Source organism: Squalius cephalus (genome assembly GCF_949319135.1).
Source record: "Squalius cephalus genome assembly, chromosome: 13".
Classification (NCBI taxonomy): domain Eukaryota; kingdom Metazoa; phylum Chordata; class Actinopteri; order Cypriniformes; family Leuciscidae; genus Squalius; species Squalius cephalus.
Genome location: NC_137134.1, coordinates 35,848,459 through 35,876,299, shown reverse-complemented (window position 1 = coordinate 35,876,299; position 27,841 = coordinate 35,848,459). Strand labels below are relative to the sequence as shown.

Here is a 27,841-nt window from a genome sequence, read left to right as displayed (position 1 = left end):
TTCAAACAATTGAATCAAACAAAGCATACAATGCTTGAAATAAAAACTTCTTATAAAAAGTAATTTAAGTTTTAATGTAAAAAGAAACTTTCCTAAAAATGTAGAAAATAAAGAACTTTTAAAAATAATTATTTTTGTGAACAAAATAAATTATTGTAAATATTGTCATGCCATCTTAAAAGTAAAATATAACTTGTATCTCTTGTAAACAAAATAAATTATATTCGGTAATGTGATTGTGCTCCAAGTGTTGAAACAGATTGGTGGTATTATTGGTCACTATAACAGTTTTTCTGCAGTGTTTGCATTTGACTTGAGTTTGTTCGGTGTCGTCTTTATTGAAGCCAAAATGTGTCCAAACGACGGACACTGCGTGTTTCTTTGGTACAAGCGGCTCCGGCTGTTGCTGAGTTGACTCTAGGCTTGTTCGACTTGAACCGGCGCTGCACAGACCGATCGGTGAATGACATCAAAGTACCGCGAAAGCGAATAGAAAATAGACGGCTCCTTATGCTTTTAAATTGCTCTCGCGGTTCTTTGATGTCATAAACCGATCGGTCTGTGCAGCGCCGGTTCAAGTCGAACAAAACTTCTGAGTTTGAGTTCTCCTCCATGTTGCTTCAATGTCGCAGACTGGACGGGGCGGAGTCACGTGACTACACACGCGGTAATATGTTTTAAGGGGAAAGTACATTAACACACAGTGGGCGGAAATATTAGGATTAAAAAACCGAAATAACCGACTTGGTAAAATTACGTCGGTTATAGGCTCTGAATTTCGGTTTCGATTACTTTACAATTAATCATCCAGCCCTACTTACTGCTTTGGATTGCTGCAGTGATTGTATCTGCCAAAGCCCTGAGGACTTGGTCGTGTTGCCACCGATACCGCCCATCCCCCAACGCCTTTGGACAGCAGCTGAGTATGTGCTCCATTGTGCCACTCCTTTGGCACAGTTGGCATGCTGGTGAGTCTACCAAGCCCCAGCGATGTAGGTTAGATGGGCTAGGTAGAACATCGTACACCGAACTGATGAGGAACTTGATGCGCAGTGGTTCAGAGCTTCACAACTCTGCCCAGGTAATCTTGCGCTGCTCGGCATTCCCCCACCTAGTCCAGGCGCCTTGCTGTTGCACACCGACCATCTTGGTCAGGTGGTCTTCCTCCAACTCTGTCCGAACCTCGTCCTGCACCAACTGCCGCTTCTCCCTCCCTCTTGCTTTGTCATAACGTGGCTTAGGAAAACTGCCCAGGCCTGAACGACCCACTGCCACGTTGCCAACCAAGACACCATGCCTTAGCCGCGCCTCCGCTCTGTCCACTGCCACCTGCGCCTGCCACTTCCTTCCCGTCTTGACACAGATTCCAGCTGAGGAGACTTTGGCATCGGATGAATCTCGATACATCAAGACCTCCCTGGCACGAGTGACCCTGAACTCCTCGGACAAGCTGCTAAAGGGAAGCTGCAGCTTGGTGGAATGGCCATAGAGAGCAATGTTACTCAGGGACTGTGGGAGCCCCAACCACCTCCTGAGGAACTGACTGACGGTTCTCTCCAGTGCTTCTACCGTTGTCATGTGTACCACGTATATGAGAAGGGGCCAGAGAAGCCTCGGCAGGATTCCATGCTGGTACATCCAGGTTTTGTACTTTCCTGGAAGCCCCGACTTGTCGACTGCAGTGAGCCAGTTCCTTACGTCGATCCTGGTTTGTTGGAGAGTGGTTGTGTCCTTCAGAGAGCTGTCGAAGATCTTCCCCAAGCTCTTGACTGGTCTTTCGGTAACTGATGGAATTTGTGACTCCTCCAAGGTAAAGCGGAACCGGTCGGTCGCTTTGCCTTTCTTTAAAACCAGGGACCTTGACTTGGCTGGGTTAAAGCTCATCCTTGCCCATAGGATGAGGTGTTGGAGCCCCTGAAGAAGCCATCTGCAACCCGGAACTGAAGCTGCTGTCACGGTAAGGTCATCCATGAAGGCTCTTATGGGTGGCTGCCGAGTACCAGTTCTGGACATGGGGCCTCTACATTCCTCCTCTGCTGATTTGACGATCATGTTCATGGCTAGAGCGAAGAGTGGTACCGAGATTGTACAGCCGGTAATAATACCCTTCTCTAGCCGTTGCCAGTCAGGTGTCACCGTTCCTGATGAAACTCTCAATCTGAAACTGCTGTAGTAATCTAAAATGAGGTTGCGGATCGTCTCTTGCACATGATGTCTTGTCAGTGTTTCTTTGACCAGCTTGTGGGGTATAGACCCATAGGCGTTGGTAAGATCTAGCCAAAGTACGGCTAGGTCTCCTCTGGTCTCCTTGGCCTCCCGGATCAACTGGCTCACCACTCCTGTGTGCTCTAAGCATCCCAGTACTCCTAGGACTCCCCCCTTCTGCACTGAGGTGTCTATGTGCCCGTTCTTCAAGAGGTACTCCATTAGTCGTTGGGACACGATCTTGAAGAAGATTTTCCCTTCGACGCAGAGCAGCGAGATTATATATGTAAAATTATATATGTTTATATATATAAATAAGACTAATAATAAAGAAGTCACATACAAGAACACACACTTGTAGAAACTAACTTAAATGCCAATATACTCATAATTAGAAAATCAGTGACTTATAGCAGCAAACAAATGTGATATGAGCCTCTATGAAACTTGTGTATATTAGTGATTACAAATATAAATTCATGTTTTTTTGTTTTTTCTCGGGATACTGAGACAAAACGTCTATATTGTGAGATATAAAGCAATAAAATAAATAAATATTTCCTAAATAAAATACTTGTGCAATTTTGCATTCAAATGCAAGATATTAACTAGTATAAAAAAAAATAGAAATTAGAGGCTAAAATATCACAATTTCAAGAGTATTTCTCAATTTTTACACATACTTTACAAACTTTTACTATTTCCATCTTTATATTTTCTTTCGTACAAGTTTTATTTAAAAAAAAAGAACTGCACATTTTCTGAAATGTTTCGGTATTTATTTTGTTCCATTTGAAACGCACAAAAGCTGTCAAACTACTAAGTTTACTAATCAGTGAACTTACAACTTAAAATAAAAATAAAATGACAAAAAAGTGACCTTATCATTTAAAAATATCAACAAATGCGAAAATGAATCAACACTGAAGCGTGTCCCACAAGAATGCTGGAAATATCTGATCTCCCACATCCTGAAGATTCCCAACCGGACTGAAATCTGGAGAGAGTGCAGACGACTGGAGGAAACTCTTCATTTTTTTTTGTCAGAGGTCTCTTCTTGACTTGATACCCGCTTATATCCATTGTTTCGTTTCTGCAAAGTTATGTCATAAATATTAGTTAAATAAGGCTATTTTAATTACACAATTTGTATGATCACTGAAACAGCATGTGACCAATTCCAAATCCCAGATTTTTGCAATTACACACTGCAATTGTAAAAACAGCAAATTCTGCAAAGGTATTTCTCTAAAATGTGCTTAAAGATAAACATTTGGCTTTGACTGGTTTTGTAAATATAGCTTTTAAAACTTAAATTCAACTTTATTAATTGTTGTCAGTATAGCATCAACCCACTAAGCAAAATGATGTCCAAAAGACGTCTTTTCAACGTCTTTGTCACAAAGATCGGACGTTGAAAAGACGTCCACTGAGGGTCTAGAATGAAAGTTTTTATGACGTCTTTTTTTGACGTGTTCTGCACGTCCGATATCTAGACGTTCATCAAACCTTCGTACAAGGTTAAAACTAGTTCAGATGTGGGCATTGTGGACATATTTCAACATCATTTATTGTCTCATTTATAATTACTTTGACTATTGCTGTCACATGATCTCAGTGAGAATTAACAGAGGTTTAGATGTTGATATTTGTTTAATTTAAAGTGTCACCATTGTGGTGATCAGTGTTTGCTTTAGTTGGGCTCTTGGTCCCCGTTCTTTTTACTTTAACTTTTATTTGACTGCTTTAACTGTGTGTTTGTAAAACACAAATGTTGTGGCAGAGAAAGCAAATAATAAGTAAGATCAGCTGTTTTCAGCTTATTGTTGATGATGAAATCATCACAAAACAAGCATCAAATGTTGTCAGATATTTTGGCATTCATAACCACCAACCTAGTGGAACTGCAATATTGGTGCGAAAAGCATTAAAATGATCACTCATTTGAAGGTATATAAAGCATGTGCACATGATGTTTGGAGCAAATGTATCATATAGTCACACACAGACATCAAGATTTTGCACATGATTCACAACAATGGTGACAATTTAAAAAAAAAGCTTCATGCTGCAATGCATGATGGGTAGCTTTCATAGTACAAATCTCATCCTTGATTCTCAAGCTTTTTTGTTTTGATTGTCACCGTTGTTGTGAATCATGTGCAAAATCTTGATGTCTGTGTGTGACTATAAATGTGCCTCCCCAGGGGGGATTATTAATTAAATAATCAAAAAATTAATGGAATTAATTAATGATTAATCATTTAAATCAATATATTATAGCGAAAACAATCCTTTAAAAAGCAAAAAGATGCAGGGTTTTTGACAAGAGACGTTATGTTTCCGTTAAAACACTTTACACTAACATTCAAAAGTTTATCACATGTAAATTTGACTGAAGTGATGGCTATTGAAGATGACGCTGTGCAGTTTAAAAACAATAATTAAGTGATTCTCAACTTTAGTGAAACATTAGCTTAGTTTAATTTCAACTTAATAGAATTTCTAAATCCAAACTTTTGAATGCTTGTGTGATTGCTGAGGACATTCCCATCATCCTAAAGCTGATGAAACCACTGGAATGAGAAATAAGAGCAGAAAAAAGACATGTAAACATATACCTGTACTTACTTTCATCTTAATGAAAACAGTACCAATAACCAGGACTATGGCTCCTCCCATCACACACATCAAAAAAGTTAAAAAGTTTGCTTTTGAAGTTTCTAAAAAATAAACAAACAAACAAACACTTGAAAATACTATAATATTTTGAAACAGCAATAAAAATCTGAAACTACTAACTGATGAAATAAATAATAATCAATACTAAAAAATAACAAGTTATTAGTTTGGTCCAGTTAGGTTACTGTAGGTTAGCTAGGTTATTACCATATACCAAATAAATAAATAAATAAATAAAAATGTTAATTGAAATACAGCTAAAATCAAATTAAATATAAATATTAGATGAAAAACGAAAATTAAACTAAACAAATATTTCCATGGAAAATACCTGAAATGGGTTTAAGTCAAAGTATTGTAATATAAAATAAATAAATAAACTAAAAACGAACTAAAATTTAGTAAAACCTAAATAGTACTTATTTAAAAAAAAAAAAAAACTAACAAAAATGATAAAACTAAATACCAATATTACAAAAAAATAAAATAAATAATGATTATGGAGAAAAAAAATCGATTTCAAAATATTAATACAAAACTATAATAGTATATAAATCATGCTAAACAACACTGGATGGCTGGTCCTAATAGTAACGGTTTGATTTTGCGTCTGAAGACTGACTGCAAGAATCTTCTTCATTTTTGGCTGAACTATCCCTTTCAAATTGTTAATGTTTGATATTGACTTCAGATATCTATTTGATAAATGTTTTAATGATAAAAATCCATTTGATAAATTTGTCCAGTGTAATCTTGCAATTCTATTAGCCAAATGTGGTAAAGATAGGATAAACATAAAAGTATATATATAAAAAAATATATATATAAAAACATAAATAGATGGTTACAGATTAGTTACATTTATATGATTAACTTAGTTTTTTTTTTTTTTTCAAATTAATTTTGTTTTTGTTTTAATGAAGCAATGCATGAGAAAAGAGAAACACCAATGACTCATTATAATAATAAAAAATCAACTTTTTGAACAAAGTGAAGTTCTCAATAACAAGGTACCTCTTCTCTCGAAACTTGCTTTTAACGCCAAGAACTCCTTCAGCCAGTAAACGCACTCATAATTGTAGTATCGTTTCAGCACTGTAGGATTTTTTTCTGCATTGGCATTATTCCACTTCTCCACTGTGGGTATTGCCTGTGGTACATGTGCAGTGTATCTGAACTCCCTCCCAAATTATGTCCATCATAAGTGTACCGATCAAACGGTACTTCTGATACTTCAGTCTTATCATCATAATCACATCCAGAGACCCTCTGATACATATGAACTCCTGAAGAGGAAAAAAAAGGGAGAAGGTACAACTTTTTGTTTAATGCACAAGTAGGGATGGGCAAAATTACCAAATTCTTATTTCACAATATGAGAAATGTTATTTTTACAATAACAATAAAGAACACAATATATTTATTTTGTGTTATTTGATATCATTTCTGTTAATAAAAATAAGAAAAAAGAAGCAAATTACAAAAACTAGGCCAAATATAATATAACTAAAATATGAATGAAACAAAAATGATTGTGCTTAATGACACTTTTTAACATCAAACGCGTCCCAAATTCGCGCATCTGGCTTCAGGATATATTGAGCTTATATATATATAAATATATAACTGTATATCATTTTATATTGTGGTAATCAAATATATCTTCATTCCTCCCAGCCCTATGCACAAGGTCATTGGTTTACATTTGAAAATGTAGTATAAAGCATTTTGACTCACCACCTGACTGGTTGAATCGCTCCATTAAATCAGGAATGTTGTCTTTGTAGATCTGCTGTTGTTTTTCTCTGATCTCAATGTATTTCTTCCACAGTTCTGTAGATGAAAAATCCTCCATCCAGTCCTGTTTGGGAATCAGCTGCTTTATGTTATTGTCATAGTAATCGATCTGTTGATAATCCAGGAAAGTCATAGATAAAAACTCTTGGATTCCTGCAGCCGTCTGTTTATTTAGTCCAGTGTATGAGGTGAAGAACCTGTGTAACTCTGAACAAACATTGAACAAAACAACAAAAAGACATAAAGCTCTCAAACATGGTTAAGAATCTCATAATGTCAAATCAAATAACTAAAATTCCATTATTAAAATGAATATTACATTCATTTGAGACACCAATCCCACTGAAATTCTTAACTTACTTTCTTTATTCTTTGATATTTTAATCTATTCTATTACAAACATCTCATGATTGTGTGTCCGTTCAACACACGGAAGTAGGCTAGATGAAGGCCTTGCTGACAGAGAATTCATCGTTTAAACGACTGTACGAAATGAATCTCACCTGAGTAAACCAAAGGTACGCAGAGGAAGAAAATGATGAACTTCATTGCTGACGAAAATCCATGTATTTGAGACATAATTGTTAAGTGTAGTCGTCGAAGAGAAACTTTACTGAGCGAGTTACGACAACCTGTGAGTGAAAGGTTCCACCCTTCCGCATTGAGGCTGTTTCTCTAGAGTTGGTGACGTCAGTTCTGTAACCACCATTTCCTGTTGATTCATATGTAGCAAAGGCTAAAGAGTTTTTACAGCACTCTTCGATGACTACACAAAGAATTTTCATTTGCAATGTTTGGTCCCACTTTATATTAAGTGGCATTAAGTACTATGTACTTACATCAAAAAATAAGTACAATGTACTTATTGTGTTCATGTTGTTTTGTAAAACACTTTTGCTGCTATTGAGGAGTGATACAGGTAAGGTTAGGGACAGGTGTGGTGGATTGGGTAGGTTTAAGGTGTAAGGGAAGGGTCAACTGTGTAATTACAAATGTAATTACATAAATTAATTACAGCTGCGACGAGGCGGAGGATTGCAGCAGGTTTATTCTACAGGGCAACCTACACTTCGAGATGCAACCTCATCTTTACACCACCGATTGAGTGCACATAGCGTTTGTATCTCACTCCTCTCCGGTCACGCTCTTCTGTGGGCTCAAGCGCTATGGCAACCTGAAATTCCCTTTACTAAGTCAATGTCTGCATTTCTAAGACATTTAAAAAAAAAGTCTTCGGTCGTCCACTCTATCCGTCCATGATCAACTTTTTCACCTTCGACAAGGTAAACAATCGGTGGGTTCCTACACCTTGCACTTCCGTACACTTGCAGTGGCAAGTGGATGGAATGAAACGGCTCTTCTCACTGCCTATCGTCAAGGTTTAGATCCTGAGATTCGTCAACTAATGGTTGTTCACGATGATAATATGGGATTAGAGAACTTCATCCAGAAATCTATCCGAGTTGCCCAACGACTTACTGCTTGCTCATCATTCCAACCTGCTTTGCATCCTCCGCCTCACGTACCATCTGCTGCCCTTCCAACACCAGAACCCATGCAGGTAGATACTTGCCATCTTACACTGGCGGAGCGTCAAAGGAGGTGGTTAAATGATCTATGTTTGTACTGTGGGGGAGAAGGACATATCATTTCCAACTGTCCCTTTCGACTTCCATGCCCAGCAGTGAGTACCATCCAACTTTCTCCAAAAATTGCATCTCTGAACTGTACCACAGTAACCCTTGTAACGTCCCGTTCAACTGTTCCAGCACAAGCTCTCATCGATTCCGGCTCAGCGAGTAACTTAATCTCCCACAACCTCCTACAAAGGCTCAATGTCAAGAGAAAACGCTGTCCGCAGAACCTAGAGATTCACACCATCCTGGGTAAGCCGCTGGGTTGTGGTCATATCTGTAACTTCTCCCCCACCATGACGCTCCGCATCGGCTGCCTACATTCCGAGGACATCTCGTTCTTGGTGTTGGAAGGATCCACCGTGGACATCATCCTGGGACGCCCGTGGATGCTCCAACATGAACCGCTGATCAGCTGGAATACTGGTGAGATTCTTCAGTGGGGCAGATCCTGTCACCTAGCCTTCCTAACGCCTGTGATCAAAGTCCCTCATCCTCCTCCTTAGTACTGTTCAGAAATTTCATCCATCGCCTTGAATTCCACCTCCATTGAGAGTCCTGATTCCGATAAGAAGATCGAGATTCCTCCTGAATACCGGGCATTCCAGGATGTGTTCAGCAAGTGGTTGGCAATGCAATTACCACCACATCGGCCATGGGAATGTGCCATCAACCTGCTACCTGGGGCAACTCTACCCAAGGGTCGAGTCTATCCCCTGTCCCTCCCGGAACAGAAGGCCAGAATGGAGGAGTACATCAAGGAAGCACTCCGATATTTCAACGTCCCCTGCCGCGTCCAGTTTCTTTTTTGTGGTGAAGAAGGACGGAGGCTTGCGGCCATGCATTGATTACCGGACTCTCAACTCACAGACCATCAATTACAGTTATCCCCTTCCTCTGCCCTGGAACAGTTACGTGGTGCCTGTGTATTCTCCAAGTTGGATCGACAAATGGAAGGCAGCCTTTGTGACGCCCTCTGGGCACTACAAATACCGGGTCATGCCCTATGGTCTGTCCAATGCTCCTTCAGTCTTCCAAGGTCACATGACTGAGATATTCCGAGATTTCCTTCATCGATTTGTCATTGTCTATATCGAGGATATCCTGATATTCTCCAAGAACCTTACCGAACACAGTCAACATGTGAAGCAGGCCCTCCAGCGCCTCAGAGAACAACATCTCTATCTGAAATTAAAGAAATGTGAGTTCCACACCTCCACTGTCCAATTTCTCGCGTACATCATAGACCAACGAGGTATCCAGATGGACCAGAGGAAGGTGGAAGCCATCCGGACCTGGCCTCAACCCGTCACCATCAAAGAACTTCAGAGATTCCTCGGATTTGCAAACTTTTACTGTAGATTCATTCACAACAACAGTCTTCTCAGCTCTCCCCTGACTTCACTCCTCAAAACCCGGCCCAAGTCTCTGTCCTGGAACCCAGAAGCCACCACTGCCTTTGCCACCCTCAAAGAAGCTTTTGCCACCGCTCCTATCCTCATCCATTCTAATCCTGTGTTACCGTTCACCGTAGAAGTGGATGCTTCATCTACAGGAGTGGGAGCAGTACTTTTGCAGCGGCAGGGGAACTAGGGATGGGCAAATGAAGCCTCATGAAGCAATGAGGCTTTCCCCTGATTGTTCCTGGAAAAGATTTGAGGCATCAAGTGTGTAGAGAACGGCCGCCATCTTGTGGCAGGTCAAATTTATAGCAGCCATAAACCCGAGTGCGTATTTCACCTCCATTGTTTTATCCATTAAACACAAATAAAAGCCTGACTGCACTAAATGTTCAGTTTTCTGATAATATAATTCACATAAAGTGTGATTAAAATGATAAATTAATTGTAACAATTATATTAATACTAATTATAAAAATACGACAGAGTTGCTTGATGCAAGTAAATTATGGTTATTATTAATGGTTTCTATGCTGTTTATGTCAGAATATGATCATGTAACATATAGGCTTATTTATACATTTTAAAAAAAGTTAGTAAATGGACTTAAACTTCCAAAAACCTGTAGAGTAGTGGTCTGGGTTCAACCATTCTGACACGCAAAGTGAAGCATTCACGTGACTGGAAAGAAAATGAGGCTTCGTTTCTCGTTGATCACGTGTTTCTCTGAAAACAATATGCGCTCCGGCACGGAGCTTCATGAGAGATTGCGCTGCATACTCGATACGTGCTTTGAAGCTTCAGTGTCAAATGTAACATCACTAAGGGGAACCCCCCCCCCCCCCCCCCACTACTCCATCCATGTGCCTTCTACTCCAAAAAGCTGTCCCCGGCAGAGCAGAATTATGACATCGGCAACAGGGAACTCCTCGCCACCAAGCTTGCATTAGAGGAATGGAGACATTGGCTGGAGGGAGCCAAACATAAGTTCGAAGTAATCACCGACCATAGAAACCTTGAATATCTCAGAGAAGCTCGTCGTCTCAATCCACATCAAGCCAGATGGTCTCTCTTCTTCACAAGATTTGACTTCCTAGTCACTTACCGACCTGGACACAAGAATTCCAAAGCTGATGCTCTCTCTTGACTTCATCAACCTGATCTGGAACCCTCTACTCCTGAACCCATTCTCCCTCTAGCCATAATCGTCAGTCCCATCCTCTGGTCTATAGACGAAGACATTTGCCTAGCCACGCAAACTGAACCTGCTCCGCCGGGAGGTCCAGAAGGGTGTATCTACGTACCAACATCCTGTCGCCTACCCCTTCTTGACTCGGCTCACACCTCTCCGGGATCTGGACACCCAGGTAGCCAGCGAACCCTCTCGCTCCTCAGTCAAAGCTACTGGTGGCCCTCTATGACTCAAGATATCTCCCGTTACCTCAAGGGCTGCTCAGTCTGTGCCAATGCACAATATGATGACGTGTGAAGCGCTGGCAGTGTGTGTTCTCAGCAGGTGTGTGTGTCTCAGTGCTCAGGGCTGTTTGTGAGGGATGTTCACAGGAGGTTAGAATCCTTCCTTGTGGCTCTGGTATACGGTCTGAGTCTCTTAATGTCGGTGATTACCTCGCCCTACCTAGCCTTGGTGCCCTCTGGGCCTTTATTCAAGCGTCCTGGGCCAAGGCCTTTGAACGATTGCCATTCCGCAACTATAAGCAGAGCGATTGGACTGGGTTCCCTATGCATCTAGCGACGCAGTACGAGTGAGCCGTATCTATAGTACGTTCAGTCGGTTACTAACGTAACCTCAGTTCCCTGAGATAACAGGAACAAGTACTGCATAACTTGCCTTGCTATCACGCTGCACACTTCAGTCGAATTGACCTGAGTTCCTATGGCAGAATGCTTGCATTATATAGAGGGGTAGTGTTCAAATATTTATTCTATAGAAAACAATTGTAGAAGTAGTTTGAATACTATACAAGCCATATGTGTTTTTAAGGCCTATGTGACTGTGACTACAAAGGTCAACAAGAGAAGTGTGCACTGAGCAGTTTTTGCTTAGTCAGGGATTTTCCAGTGAACAACAGGTGATGTGAAAGATTCAGATCATTGTTAAGAGGTGTCACGTAAGAGACTGTTGAGAGGAGAAACAGTCAAAACAGTCAGCTTCCACGGTTATTAACATCGCACATCTAACAAAGTTTTCATATTTAATATATCATTTTAAAATTAAATATTTAATATTTTGTATAAATGTACATTTATAACAATATATGTTATGTTATATTACCTTGGCATTACATTACAAAAGAATAACTAGTAAACACTGCTGCAAGGGTGTTTCTGAGGGAGTGACGGTTAATTTGACATCTTTCTCTCTTCTGACTGCTGTAATCAATCTCGCTATATTTCCCCTTTTGGGAAGTCGTGGAAATGCTATTGGATCAAATGAAAACTCAAAAAAATTATACTTGCTGTAGTTGCTCCATGAGCTCCATGAGAGGAGGCTGTTTACTGCCGTTTTCTGGTAACCGTTTTATAAAAGCAATAAGGTACTTGAGGTACTTGAGGTATTGTGAATATAGTCAAAGGCTATAGTTGTGTCTAACCACGCCCTTCATTCGTGAGGGACTTATTCACAATACAGCACACTAATTGCTTACATAAAATTACTATTCCTCCAGGGGGCGCTTGACATAATAAATGTAAGAAAACATGGAGAGACTCTTGAACCTTAGAATGAGAAATCTTTATTGCTAAAGGCAAGCAAACACAGAGCAAATATACAGCAGTAGTGGTTAATTGATTTGTGTCTTGTAGAGAAATATAAACAAAAAAAGCCTTTCAAATTGGAATTTAAAAAAAATCTGACATTGAAAGAGAGAGCACAAGCTCAAACAAACACTAGAAGAACAAGAACACACTTGAGGTTCAGTGTTCTGCTTTAGATTTCAATACTTTCTGAAAAAGATAAACATATAAAGTTATAAATTATTAAAACTCACAAATATATCTGAAAAATCGGTTTGTGAGAAATTACATCAATTATGTACCTGATGTGTGAATATGTGCTTGATCTTTTTTCAACTCTTCTGGATCTGATCTCATAAACCACAATAATGACAGTAGCCACACCCACCAGAGCAGAGAGGACCAATCGGCTCACAGCTTCAGTAGGACCACACCAGTGGACAGAGTCTGAGGAATAAACACATCAAACTGAGATCAGATCAGTCAATAAACTTTAATATCAAAAGTTTTCAGTCGTCACGGTCTGACCTTTACCATCAGATCAGACTGTGGCCCTCAGTTCATGTATGCTCAATTTAAACAATTCTGTGAGGAAAATGACAGTCTACATGTGAAGACAACACCAAAATGGGCTCAGGCAAATGCTGAGGTGATGCGCCAAAATTAAAAGGCATATGAATGCTATCCATCCACTATCCATCTAGATATCCTCTGCTTCTGACCGGATGCCCCGCAGCCTCCGAAGCATACAAAAAGCTGTTCCATGTGTCTAAAAGAAGCGGAACACTCTTTGTATATTCTCAAAGCCCTGAGTAAATGCAGCTCTCGTTCATCCACGGACGGAGGAAGTGCCGAGAGGGAGATGACCTGCTGGTTAATCTGCTATCCTCTTTCTTCCCCCTCGCCACGCCTTCACTGCTTTGATATGAAAAATGGCGGAGGCAGGTGACGGTGCTTTCACACTGGTCTCGTTTGCTGCGGTCCGAGCCCGAGCGCGATTGTTGCCGGCTCCCCCCGCAGCATTGGTCTGGTTTCACACCCAACTTAATTCTATCGGACCCTGGTGCATTTGTGTGCATCTTACGTCATTGCCATGCACGCAAGTGTAAACGCGAGCAGCATAGATGCGTGCCTGTCTGCTTTCAGCGCGATTCATTATTAGGCAGAGCTAAGTGGGGGGAGCTATAAGCATAGTAGGCTAGTCCAGACTCTTTCAATTAAAATGTATTTATTTATTTATTTATTTTTTGTATAGCGCTTTTCACATTACATATCGTTTCAAAGCAGCTTTAACGAACATGCATGCATCTACTTTACAATTCAGAGTGATGTTATCAGTTATGCATTTCAGAAATGTACATAAACAAATTTACAGTTACAGTATCAGAAAAATTTTTGATCTGGGGGATCAGAGCGGTCGGGGGAAAAGCGTATAGGAGAAGGCTGGGCCAGTCGTGGGCCAGCGCATCCCTGCTCTATGAAAAATAAGTTGGGCAGTGAGTGCAGGTTGTGGTGTGCCCATACCAGGAGGTGTTTCACCAGTTTGAACAGAAGTTTCGAGGTGAGCCTGCCTTGGCGATTTATGTAAGACACCACTGTCATGCTGTCCGATCGGACCAAAACGTGGTGTCCCTTCAGGTGTGGTAGGAAAGTCTGAAAGGCTTGAAAGACTGCTAGCTTTTCCAGGCAGTTGATGTCTAGCCGACTTTCCTCGTTTGACCAGGAGCCAAAGGGTGCAACCTGTGTTGGAAGCGTCTGTCGAGACCAGACTGGAACCAATGAGGATTCCTCCAAGGGGTCAGGGCTGAGACACAGGCCTGATTCACCTTGATACATAGGTGTCCGTGATGCCAGGCATAGGCTGGTAATCGAGGTTTCAACCAGTACTGTAGGGGCCGCATGCGCAGCGGGCCTAGCTGAAGTACTGGAGATGTAGAGGCCATGAGGCCCAGCATCCTCTGAAAAGACCTGACAGTGGGACAGGCTACAATTTTGAAGGAGGCCGCGGGCTGCTGAATGGTCAGAGCACGCTCTGACGTGACTGCGGCCCACATGTGGGTTGAGTCGAAGACTGTTCCCAGGAATGAAATCTGTTGGCTGGGGGACAGTGAGCTCTGAGTCCCAGACACTTCAAGTGGCTGAGGAGCACAGATCCGTGAGAGTTTAGAGGAAGAAACAGCTGTAAAAGGCTGACTGACTCTGTGCTGGCAGGACCGTTTCTACGGCTCCTTTCGTCAGTAAATTCATCACCTCGTGTTGTGTATGTTGAGAAGACGCTGTTTTCTGCCCTGCAAAAGCAAATTCTCTTTGTAAACCCTTTCAAAGGATGAGGATGTGAAGAGTCTGGTTAAAATGACCATAGCGATACAACAGTAGTATAACCTTTAGACGAATGCTTCTAAAATCTCCATGAGGTCTAAATGAGGTTTACACTTCTTTACAGTGTGTAATCGCTGAGGACTGAGGAAGCCTCCGGAGCTGAAGTTCAGTTATGGTAATGGGTGTTTAGCTTCTGACAGGCGCTGTAAGCGGTCAACCAATCACAACAGACTGGGCCGTCTGGCCAATCAGAGCAGAGCAGGCAGCGGAAAGGAGGGATTTAAAGAAACTGAATTCATCTGACGATTTGTTTGAAAATCATTGAAAAATATGGTGATGTACAATGTATATTATGAGAAAATGAAAGCGTTTGTTGTTGGAGACCTCCAAAGCAAAATTTGTATTTTCACCCCTGTATTTTCACCCCTTAAGACAGTTATTTATATCCTTTGCTGTAGTGTCAGTAGGAAATATCAGTTTACACTTCCAAACTTTTATTTTGCCATTGTAATAATCCAGTGAGATTTTTATATGCATAAGGAGTCTGACAACAGCCGGTGCTCCACACGGAGATCTGATCTCACCATCATCGAGTCCATCTGGGATTGCATGAAGAAACAGAAAAAACTACTAAATCCAGAAGAACTGTGGCAACGTCTCCAAGACGCTTGAAGAAACCTTCCTGCAGAGCTACAGTACTGTGAGACGCTTTAGGCACTTGTGTAAAAATGCTGTAAAGTGAGGATGAAGACGTTCCCGCAGTTCTTCTGGATTTAGTCTGTCTCAATTTTTTTCTGCTTCTTCATGTAATCACAGACAGAATCAATGATGATGAGATCAGATCATACCGGCTCTTTGTCACTCCTTGTGCATACAAAAATCTCACTGGATTATTACAATTAATGGCAAAATGAATGTTTGGAAATGTAAGATGACACACTACAGCAAAAAATATAAATAACTGGCTTAAAACTATTTTTGGGGGGGTTGAAAATGCTAAAGTGCCTAAGACTTTTGCAAAGTAGTGTATATATATATATATATATATATATATATACAGACTCTTGCATGCAGACAATAAACTTTTTTGTGCCCTCGAGAAACTATTCACATGCGCACAGTAATTTTTTGCATGCTTACAATCTACAATTACGCATTACAATTTCTAGTTTTATATACTATAACCTATGTTCTTTTTGCATCCCTGCCAGCTTACTATGAAGAAAAAGAGAGCAAATATGCACATGAATTAATAGAAATATAGGCCCATTTGTTCAAAATTTGGCTTTCCTTAGGGTAATACCTCTAAAATCAAGGCCTAATGTCCAATTTAATGTATCCTCTGTGGCGGAGGAGAAACCATGACATGAAATGGGCTGATGGCACAATATTGCCAAGTTCAAGGGTCTATCAAAAGACTGGTACTTAAAAAAATAAAAAAATAAAAAAAGTGGTCAAAATTGGTCTTTCATTAGGGCAGTACATTATATTTCAAGGCCTTAGGTCTGGTTTAACACATACTCTATGGCAGCCAAGAAACCACACCGTGAAATGGGCTGATGCTGCAATAGGTGGCTCAGTGTGCATTGTCTATGCTAAGTTTAATGGTTTCTCATGCGCACACGAAAGTCTGTATATTTTTTATTTTTGCAAAGATCCTTTTAGTTTCTCTGTAATACGGTGCTAAGAATATCATGAGAAGAAACCCAAAACTCTTATAACCTGCTTTTTTGCATAATGAAAAAGTGCACCTTGAATTCAGTCCTGTTTGACAATCACTAAACAGCTGCCACGAAAACACACTTCTATGATAAATGTATGTTCATTAAATTCTTAATTTTCTATTATAGAAAACTAAATAGGGGCAATCGTCTGGAATACTTTTCCAGCCCTGGAAATTACTCAAATCAAATTCCATACTTTTCCAAACTGTGTAGGAACCCTGCTTAGACTCGTTCAGCTTGAGAGAAAGAGAGCAGTGAGGATGAGGAAGGAGAAGATTTCTAGAGAAAGCAGTTCGTGAACGCAGCGAGGCGAGAACGCGGCAAGTGGCGTTCAGATGTTCGACATTTTACAACAAACGTCAGTGAAAAGTGCTCTTTTAGAGGGAAATAGCAGTTGCCGAGTCAGCTTATCCGCTGCGAGGGCCTATTCAACGACGAGAAGGCTGTTTTAGCTTAGTCTCGAAGTCCAGCGAAAAGATAGTCATCGTCGCTGAAGGAGAATTGAGAATTGGCGCGCTCTGGTGGGGTTCTCTGCCATAGGCTCGTGCAGCTCCACTGCCTCACCATTGGTTCGTTATACTACTCTGCACGAACCAATGGCTGTGCAGTTTCACTGGGTGATTAAAAAGGCTGCAGAATTCGGAGAAAAATGAGTTTTCCCCATAACAGCGTCTAGCGCCGCAGTACGAGTAGAGTATTAAAAGGGAACTATAGAGGCATAACCATAAAAACACTATGCAGCATTATTAACAACTTACAGTAGTTGCTCTTGATCTCATCGTCAGTCAGAATCTTCCGGATGGTTTTTCCCTGGTGCTCCACCTCACAACTGAACTGGTTGTTCTCCCATTCGTCTGGAGTAACATAAAGGCTAGATGTCTTCTGGAAGGTCTCGTCCTCATTTGGCAGAAGCTCTCCAAGATCCACATCCTCATGGTGCTCCTGTCCATTTTTCATCCAGGTAATTGTCACTCCTGATGGGTAGAAACCTGTGGCATGACACTCTATGGAGACGAGAGATTCTTCTGTAACAGAGACACTTCAGGAGCTGAAAAAGATTGAGAAAAATGTTTAATACTTCAGATCAGATCAGTTAAATTTATTGTTTTCTCATGGTGGCTTCATTAAAACAAAGAGACAAAGAATGACTCATTATTAGAGATGCACCGATGTTTCAGCCGTCGATATTGAGCGATATAAAACCATCAGAATATTGGCTAATCGGCAATAGCATGAAAAAGGCCGATTTAAAAAGATGCAAAAGTTTGGTGAGAGAGCAAGATCATTGACATATTTCTCTCCTCCCATCTCATGTTTCTTCGTAAAAAACGGATTCATTCCATGTTCAATGAAAATGATTTGATGATGCAGATAAATCGTATCAGTGCATCCCTACTGTACTATATATGTATATAAATGATCTACTTGGTGAACAAAGGGCACCTGTTATCCTGTAAGCCTCTTTCCATAACTTCAAGAACTCCTTCAGCCAGTAAACACACTCATAACTGTAGTATTGTTTCAGAAATTCAAGCTGTTCTCTGTCATTATTCCACTTCATCACTGTGAGTACTCCCTGTGGTACAGGTGTGATGTATCTGAGCTCCTTCAGGTCCAGTGAGATGAAGTCCTCTCCATCATAACCGTACTGATCAAACCCGTGTGAGTTTCCAGTCTCATTATCCCATTCACAGCCATACATCCTCTGATACGTATGAACACCTGAAGAAGAGGATACCATAACATCTGCTCTTTTTAATGTACAAGATAATCTTTCACATTTAAAAATGTAGTATAAAGCATTTTAACTCACCGTGTGACTGATTGAATGTCTCCATTATATCATGAATGTTGATTTTGTAGATCTGATGTTGTTTTTCTCTGATCTCAGTGTATTTCTTCCACAGTTCTTCAGATGTAAACTCCTTCATCCAGTTCTGTTTGGGAATCATCTTCTTTATGTTACTGTCATAATAATCGATCTGTTGATAATTCAGTGTCGTTACAGCAAAAAACTCTGGAGTTCCTGCAGTCGTCTGGCCTCTTATTTCAGTGTATGTGGTGATGAAGCTGTGTAACTCTGAACAAAACAACACAAAGACATAAAGCTTTCAAATGCAACTTACAGTGTCATAAATCAAATTACTGTTTGAGTCATTCACTTTTTTTCTTTTAATTTCAAATCAGTACTTTTGCACAGATATTTTAGTATTTAAGGTATCATTAGAAAGCACTCAAAGTTAACTATTTGAAGCCGTTTTGATATAGAAAATTGTTTTACTATGGTAATGCTACTTTAAAAATTTTCAAATTGTACTCTAAGATTTTTTGAGACATCAACTTCAATTTTGAAACACAACTTGGTTAGACATATGGACTATTTAGAGTATTTGTTTTGTAAAACATATACAAAATAAAAATGTTTAGGTCAGTACATTTGCTTTAAAGTAAACCTGAATATCTAAAACTTTTTTATACTTCTATGTTTCAAAGTGCTTTAATTTCTGCAATAATTTGCTGAGTGTGTGTGTGTGTGTGTGTGTGTGTGTGTGTGTGTGTGTGTGTGTGTGTGTGTGTGTGTGTGTTTTAAAGGTCTTCACTCCAAAACATTCATGATCAGGAGTGACAGTTAACAGGTTAATTAACTTTAAAATGTGCATAACTTTATTCATTCTTATAGGACTATTCTCAGACTTGTTATAGTTTTTTTTGCCTTGTAAATAGACTTGCCTGCATGAGACAGATCGACGTCATTGGAAAATACTGAAACATATTTGAACATTGCAGTGAGAAAAAATTAAAGATAAAAACTGCCTTTCAACCCACAAAGGAAATGGCAAGCACTGAATCAGATTAAAAAGACCTGAAACTGAAACTATTAAAAACCTTTCTTTTAACTGAAGTAAAGATGAAATCAAATAAAATTAATAATAAATAGAATGTAAAAAGTTAGACTAAACTTAAATTAGAAATGTTGCCTTGACAATAAATTATAAATAAACAATAAAAGTTCAAATTGAAGCACTAACATTATTAACTGAAAATGAATAAAAAATATACACTAAAATTCACATTAAAATATAAATGAAAAATAAAAGCTAATTCAAAATGTTGATAAACTATAATAAAACTACCTTAAACTAAAAGTGAAATAAAAATAAATTAAACCTAAATAGCAATTAAAAAAAAAAAAAAAGACAAAAGCATATAACGAAATTACTAAAAATTACACCAAAATTAACATGAAAATATAAAACACTAAAAATATAAAAATAAAAGCTAACTGAAAATAATAAAACTAATAAATAATAGCACTGAGTTCAACACACGGAAGTGGCTGAAGGCCTCGTTGAATTCATCGGTTAAACGACTTTATGAAATGAAACTCACCTGAGTAAACCAAAGGTACGCAGATGAAGAGGATGATGAACTTCATTATGGATGGAAATCCTTGTATCTGACCCGCACTTCTTTAAGAGTAGTCGTCGAAGAGCGCTGTAAAAATACTTTAGTCTTCACCACATGAGTCAACAGGAAGAAGACCTTAATAACGGCGATTCTGCAGAACTGATGTCACTGATGCTCTAGATAAACTCTCAGTACAGACGTTTAGAGGAAGCTTTTCTATACATGTAAACAAAATGTTCATGCTCCAAAAAACCATAAAGGTAGCATGAAATTAATCTCAACCACTTTATTTTGCAATGCGTAAATTAGCAATCTGTGAATGTGCGAGAATTTCGATTCGGGAAATAACAAGACGAATAACAATGAGGCCATATTATAACCTTTTACAAAGACTTGATTTTGTTTCTGGGCTCTACTAGAATAAGTTTCCATGCTTGAATGTTCAAAACACATTATTTTCCCCATATTTGACATTGTTGCAGCTTCTCTCTCTCACGTCCACTTGACACCATCATCCAGAGCTAGGGCCCTATTTTAAGGATCTAAGCTCATGGTCTATCCACTTTTGCTAGTTTAGCGATGGGAAAAATGGTCGGCGGTCCCGGCGCATGGTTTAAAAGGGTTCCTGTCCCTTTTCTCTTAATGAGTAATGGGTGTGTTTTGGGCGTAACGTACAATAAACCAATCAGAGTCTCGTCTCCCATTCCCTTTAAAAGCCAGTTGCGCTCGCGCCATGGCGGATTCGCTTTTACATGGAGAAATTTGCATCGATCAGAAAAACTAAATGCTTCTCCAGAGCGTAAACGGATCTGCTCGTGCGCCAGGTTAAAGCTCTGTGTGTGTGTGTGTGTGTGTGTGTGTGAGGTTAAAGAACAGACCATCTACGGGACAAGCCGAATTCAACCATATCTTTATGTGTACACAATAAGAATCTTTAACATCCTTTTATTTTTGTTCGGCATGTTTGTGTGCTGCTGCGCCTCCCTGTGTGTGTAATAAGCAGAGTGTGTGTGTGTGTGTGTAATAAGCAGAGTGTGTGTGCAATATTATTATTATTAATTATACATAGTTGGATAAGTTAACTCTTTCCCTGCCAGCGTTTCTTATAAACGCATAAAACACATACAGCTTCACAGCCCTATACATTTAGCTCGTCCTTGGTCAAGATTCAGAAGTTTAGGCAGTTTTGATGTATATGCTGTTTAATATTAATATTCACGTTATTTTCATAAGCATATGATTACATATAGGGCAAATTCCAAACGGCATTTTTGCGCCCTTGAAGGGCTCTTCGGGAAGAGGGGTTTTGTAGGCATTTGTAAGGGTTTTCCAAAACAAAGTGAACAACTGGATCCCTTCACAAAGGGCCCTTCCACAAGGCCACTAGCAAAGGGAACGATTGTCACATATTTAACGCATACTGTAAAAACTTTTTTGGTATAAAATGTATATTTATTTGCAACAATTATGTTAACAGCAATAATGAGACATTTCTGTCGTAAGAACAGATATTCAGCTGATGGGACCCCGTGCTGCGCTGTTATGGGAACATCCCAGGTTAAAATAATGAAAAAATTATGTTGGTTGCATCCGAACACGTAGGCAGTGACTTGTTGCCTCGCTGCCCTATCAGGCAATGACTCTGCAGGCAGCGTTTGCCCACGGAGGAACCTCACGAAACTGATTTCAGACTGACTTCTGAGGCAGTGTTACGGTTTAATGATCTACAGCAGAATAGAGCGAGCTTTGGTGAAAACTAAGTGAATATTTAATGACTATAATAGTAACTTCTCCCTAGAAATGACATCATAAGGGGAAAACATTGATCAAAAATGTACATTCACACACAAACTTATTACCAACCACAACTTTCAGACGCCATCTTTATTTTTCTAGTTCAACTGTCACAGACTGGAAAGCACAGGATTGTGGGATATCAAAGGCAGTGAAGGATACATCTATGCTGCCTTCAAAAATCCATCAGATGAAGGTTTCTCAGGAGACAGGAAGTGAAACAAACATTGCATCCGGACGTGTCTTGATGCTTTCCGACCTTGAAATACATCCTCCGAAGGCAACATTTATCAGTTTTCAGACACAGCTGTTGTCTTTCGTTGCTCCCTTCGCCAAGTGCGTTCAAAGAGGCTACATAATAATGGCACACAAGTGCCCTGCTCACTCCAAAGTCCCCACTTCAAGAGCTCTGCCCTTCGAAGGGAGTAGGGCACAGGGATACACACTTCAGTTTGGAATTTGCCCATGATTTCAATTGTTTCTGCTTCTTCTCCTGTGTTTTGATCAGGAGATTCTGCACTCTTTCAGAAGAAGCATAATAGCATATAACCACCATATATCGCATTGTTAGAGAGACTTTGCAAGCAGAGATTACAGAAACAATACTGACGTGAATGTGTACTAAAGTTTTATTTAACTAAATCACAAACACATAACTAGTGTAAACATACACACAATCACGCATACATGGGTGAAATGGAAAGTGAAAGTTAATGAATGAAAGCGAAACAGGGGAATGAAGCTATGGAAATGTAACCACACGTAATAGTCAGTAAACCACCTGAACAGAACAAGGGGTCTACAGCTTATACTAAACCTCTGTTTAGTTATATGATATACTGATATACTTGTGTGATGTACTTGCAATGCCTTAGCTGTTGAACAATTCTTCTGGGTTGAATGAAGAGATGACAAAGTTGTGATGTTAATCTGACTCGGGTATGTTCCAGGAAGTCCCGAAAGGGCTGGTTGTAGCTTGAGGGCCCTTCGACTGCTCGACTGCGCACCGGGGAAAAAGTCCCGCCGTCGGACTGGATTTCTCCAGTCTTTTCACACAAACAGCAACCAGAAGAAGAAAGAAGAGAGGCAGGACACTGAGACCGTGCCCTTTAACTTTCGCAGAGGTCACACATCGAGTTTGGCGTATCTGATGAGAAAAGGGGTATTTTTCAAGAGAGAAAGGTTCCTTTGTTTGGAAGCTGACTCATTTGCATGATTACAGTGAGCTGGCAGTTTGTGTCTCTTTATACTCTGAATTAATATAACAAGCATACAATGCATGCTATGAGGAGGTGATGTACACCAATGTGCAGGGCGTTAAACGAGGGTTATTTTTGATAGGACGCATGATACCAATAAAGTTACATTATCTAATAGTTCTATCATAAGACACGCATAAAACAGGATACAATACACACAATGTCCTGGGGATATGCATGTTCATTCATAGAAAGATTTGTCTATGAAATGAAGGAGAGAATTTTTTTTTGTTTTTTTTTTGGCCTGTGTTTGTCTTTCCTATGGCCTGTGTCTTCAACATTTTTCACGTCATAAACCATCTCATCTTGCTGGCGTGCCTTTGCTGCCTCTTCTGCCCTACTGGGGGCTTGTCAAACACACCTTGGCACTTAGTTTGTTGATGGGGGAGGGTTTGCTGGATTATTCATTAAGTATAATGAATAATTGTGTGTCTGATTGGTCCAGCTGCTACAAGGCCTAAACTCCTCAGTCTGTGGACTAAAAAGTTGAAATGAATATAGACTTCCTTGTGAAGCACAGTGTCAAATTGGCTTTCTCCAAAAATGTTGCACATCTGATCACATTTTTACATTACAAACACTACATGATACAGAATGCACATCAAAACAAAAGGCCATTTTTTTTCCTTGTTTCGTTGATTTCAAGAAAGCATTTGGTTCAATCTGGCATGAAGGATCATACCTAGAGTTTATTGACAGTGGGATAGGGGGAACATTCTATGATTTGATCAAATCAATGTACAAAGCCAGCCAACGTGCTGTTAAAATTAGAAACCAAAGAACTATGTGGAGTGAGACAGGTCTGCAGTTTAAGCTCCTCCCACTTCAACATTCACATCAACTGATTGGCCAATGTATTAGAAGATGCTCCCATTGAAGGTCTCCCTCTACACACACACACAGATATAAAGTGTCTTCTCTACGCAGATGAGCTGGTTCTCCTGTCGTCCACTAAAGAGGGTCTTCAGGACAGCCTGGATCTGCTGGAGGATTACTGTGAGTCCTGGCCGTCAACCTCCAGAAAACTACAGTAATGATGTTCCAGAAACACTCCAGATCTCAGGGACCAACACACACACACATTCACACCATCACACAGAAACATCGAGAGCACAAACATACACTTACCTCCGCCTGAAAATATCTTCAACAGGTAACTTTATTTGGATTCCCAACCGGACTGAAATCTGGAGAAAGTGCAGACGACTGGAGGAAACTCTTCAAAGACCTTTGTCAATGAAAATCTGCCCTTCGCTTTCACAGGATACCGGCTCATGCTTTATGTGGCGAACAGTGCGGGGCCGAGGGCCGTGAGAGAGCGGCGCAAGGCCGGTGGTGTGATTAATGATGAGCGACACCTGCGCAACGCACCGGTCTCGTATCTCTCACGGAGGAGCAGAGGCAAAAAAGGAGGAGCGACGACAGTGGAGATCAAGAGAGGACCAGGCCTGGACTTATGTTGTGTTTTGTTTTATTATATGTGACAGCAGTCGTCCGTGAGGGGCTGCTGTCTTTTACTTTCGTTTTGTATTTGTTTTATTTAAAATGTGTGTTAACCAGTAGCGTTTTTTGGCACGGGCGAACCGAAAATTTTGGCATTTTTTCATGACACATGGGGGGTGGCACGAGCAGAAAAAAAAATGAAATAAATAAATAAAATCCTCTGCGCCGCGAAGCGGTTTTCTATTATCGATCATTTCAGTTTGGCAAATTGGCGCCCCCTGCTTGCTGAGAAGGTGCCGTACACAGAAGCTGTGTGAGAAGGGGAAAGGGGGGACAGTTCACCTCTGGGTCTCTCCCAAATGGAACGGAAAAGGGCACAAAGGCTGTATAGAGCAATACTCTAATGGAATTATGGCTCGTTTCCACTGAGCGGTACGGTACGGTACAGTACAGTAAAGTATGATTCGGGACAGTAAACCCTGATCCGGCTTGCGTTTCCACCGGCAACAGTAGGCCTACCCTTACTTTATAGGCGTGGTGTAGCCTATGCCGGAAAGAAGCAATCAACGTCATTTTTGCGCGAAGAAGAAAGCGACATAAACAACATTGGATGACATACAGCAGATCTTGTTCTTGCTTCTCGGCATGTTTGTCACAAGAAGACAAGTACCGACATTAGGCGTTTCTCAATACCAAGTACGCAAAGTTAGGACTTGCTAAGTCCGACTCAGGAGAATGACTCTCGAGGACGGGAATTCGGTAATTCTGCAAATGGAACAGCGCGTTCTTGAAAGCGTCACTCAGCTCGCTCTGCTACTCCGGCTATCTCTGTGTGTATATTTTAGGCAACAATAAAACAAACTATGTTATAAAACACCAATCTGCCTCTTTTCGTTTTCATTTAAAGAAATCTGTTATCCGGACCACACGTGACCACACGTAAATAACCCCTCCCCCACAACTAATCCTAAACCTACCAATACTAAGGGGGTAAATGTCCTAATGTTTAAAAAATGTCCTAATTTGTTTAAAAAAATCAGAAATAGGTGTGGTTTTTAAATAAACTTTGTTTAAAAAAATCAGAAATAGGTGTGGTCCGGATAACCATATTGAACCAAAATCTTAAACATTATATAGCCACACAAATGTGGTTCAGGCAACGTGTATTGATCATATTCACTGCATGTATAACGTTAGCCTATTTATTACTAAACAAAATATAAAACACAGCCCTGCCGCTATTCATTTAGATTTTAAAAATATTAAACTTATTAATATGGATCAGGCAATATGTGCTTCCCTTTCGTCCTGGGAACTCCAACGTGTCGTCGGGGGAGTTCCCTGACGAATTGGGATCACGCTAGGGAGACCAACTGCCTACGAGTGAATTAAAACGAGCCAATGAAATTGGCATGCAGGATTTGCATTCCGCAGCCCGCCTACCAACGCGGGTATAAAGGCGGAAGCAACGCACACACAATTGCTTTTTACTTCGGAGCCGATTGTGTCCTTTCTGAGTGAATGAGCGTTAAGATTGTATCTATCTTACGCTCTATGAGTCTGCTGTTTCGGGAAGGGATCTCTCTCGGTGTTGGCGTGACGGCGTTTCAGCGACTGCGCGATTTCCTGTCTGCCGGCTGCGTCTACACACTTGTTAATTCAAAAGCTGTTTTCACAGCTGGTAAACGGTTGAGTGCGCACAGCGGGCTTGCAGTTTCCCCGCTGTGTTGCCGCGTTGGGTCCCTGTGTGCTTCAGCACAATAAAGAGAGTACTTTCTTCCTGAAAGAGCAACACGAGTGAAGATCGCGTCCTTTTCAGGATGACGTTTCACTCGTGTGTTTCTGGATGCGATCGTTTCCTGTCCTCATATGACGGCCACGTTCATTGTTTCACATGCCTAATCAGTGTGTGAGACTACGTTCGTGGGTGGTTCATGTTCTCTCAGGAGTGCATGACCACGTCGGCACGTTGTTCGTCTTCCCTTTTTAAAGGCTCGAGCCGCTCAGCGTGCCGTGTGCCGTCGAGCGCCGGTTGACAGCGGGGGTTGTCACGGCAACCCAGCGCGCGTCATTCGGCGCTCAAGATGCGCGGTCATGATCAAGACTCGCGTGCCTCTATGAGGTGAGTCCCTTTGTTTATTTCCCGATCTAGTTTCTCTTCTGGTGCACAAGAGGAGAGCTACTTTGGCAAATAACATTGGTGATCTGAGGGTTACAGTGAGCACGAACCACTCACTCCTCTAGCGCATCGCAAACATGCTGAGACTGTGTTCGTGGGTGGTTTTTGCTTTCTTATGAGAGCATGACCACGTCGGAACGTTGTTCGTCTTGCCTGAGGGCTTGAACGCTCAGCGTGCCGTGTGCCAGCGATGGCCACGTTCACTGTCTTGCATGCCTGGTTGACGGCCATGATCGCTGTTTCACATGCCTAATCAGTGTGTTGAGACTGCGCTCATGGGTGGTTCATGTTCTCTCATGAGTGCATGACCACGTCGGCACGTTGTTCGTCTCCCCTTTCTCGTAAAGGCTTGAGCCCCTCAGCGTGCCGTGTGCCGTCGAGGCTTTGAATGGGATTTTGGTCATTCTCATGAGGGACCAATCATTTCATTTGGGGCCCCAGGGGAGGACAGATGTCGATCGCTACATCGGAGAGAGGGCTGTTATACTCTGAAAATGATGCTGAGTTCCACTGTAATGGTGTGTTCTCATGCTGAAGATTCAGACTTGACAGCCACACTTCCTGGGTTTAAAGTGCCTAGATGCGTGTGAAAAATTTTGGCAGTATGGAAGCATTTTGGTGCCAATATGGCAAGCCAAACATGCCTAAATCTGCGGAAGTTTTTCCTCTCTCACTACCCCTGCACATTCAGTGCATGTGGGTAGTTCTGATTCGGGGTGGAGCTGTGCTTAGTGACTGACCATGATTAGTCACAGCGCTGGCCCTCGGTCAGTCGATGTCCACGCTGGTGGTCCAGAAGCACCTCAAAACCGCCCGCTCGGAGTTCGTTTCCCCCCGCAAAGGGTAGGGGAAACGACCCTGAGAGGAGCGACCCGGAGTATGTGATGTCTGCTCTTCGGGAGTGTGTGTCATCACCACTCCTTCCCCCGGGGGAGGGCCGGGTGGAGAATTTCATTTCTGTTCCGCTGCTGGTCATCCAGTCAGCGGTACCCAAATTTGAGCAGTCCACTTCCTCTGAGTCACTCACGGGCCCCCAGTGCTCAGATGACAGTGAGGGCTTCGGCCTTGTCACTCTCGTCTCTCGCTGGGTGAGGAGGTGGGAACCAGGACTCGATGCCCCCGGGCCTCGCTCCTCGTTTCCCCTCACGGTCGAGTCTGGCAGACCAGTAAGACCAGTCTCCTCTGTCCGAGAGGGTCAGAATGGCAGTGCGCGCCGCCCACGATCGGCGCCACTCTCGTTCCC

At 41.1% G+C, this 27,841-nt stretch overlaps 1 protein-coding gene across 2 annotated transcripts; it reads right to left on the bottom strand.

Moving 5' to 3' along the window:
- Positions 1–2,927: 2,927 nt before the first annotated feature.
- LOC307170039 (major histocompatibility complex class I-related gene protein-like) lies at positions 2,928–7,341 on the bottom strand. 2 transcript variants are annotated; one of them, XR_013823272.1, is made up of 5 exons: positions 7,188–7,341; positions 6,625–6,891; positions 5,902–6,173; positions 4,837–4,928; positions 2,928–3,298 (listed from the first exon to the last, which is right to left on the bottom strand). XR_013823272.1 is itself a non-coding variant. In XM_079890975.1 (3 exons), exons 1-3 carry the CDS (start codon positions 7,261–7,263, stop codon positions 5,977–5,979), a joined length of 540 nt encoding a protein of 179 aa, XP_079747101.1. In that variant the 5' UTR covers positions 7,264–7,341; the 3' UTR covers positions 5,804–5,976. The 2 variants fall into 2 exon arrangements, 1 of the variants encoding a protein (XP_079747101.1); XM_079890975.1 differs by lacking the exons at positions 2,928–3,298; positions 4,837–4,928 and having other exon boundaries at positions 5,804–6,173.
- Between the last annotated feature and the right edge of the window lie 20,500 nt (positions 7,342–27,841).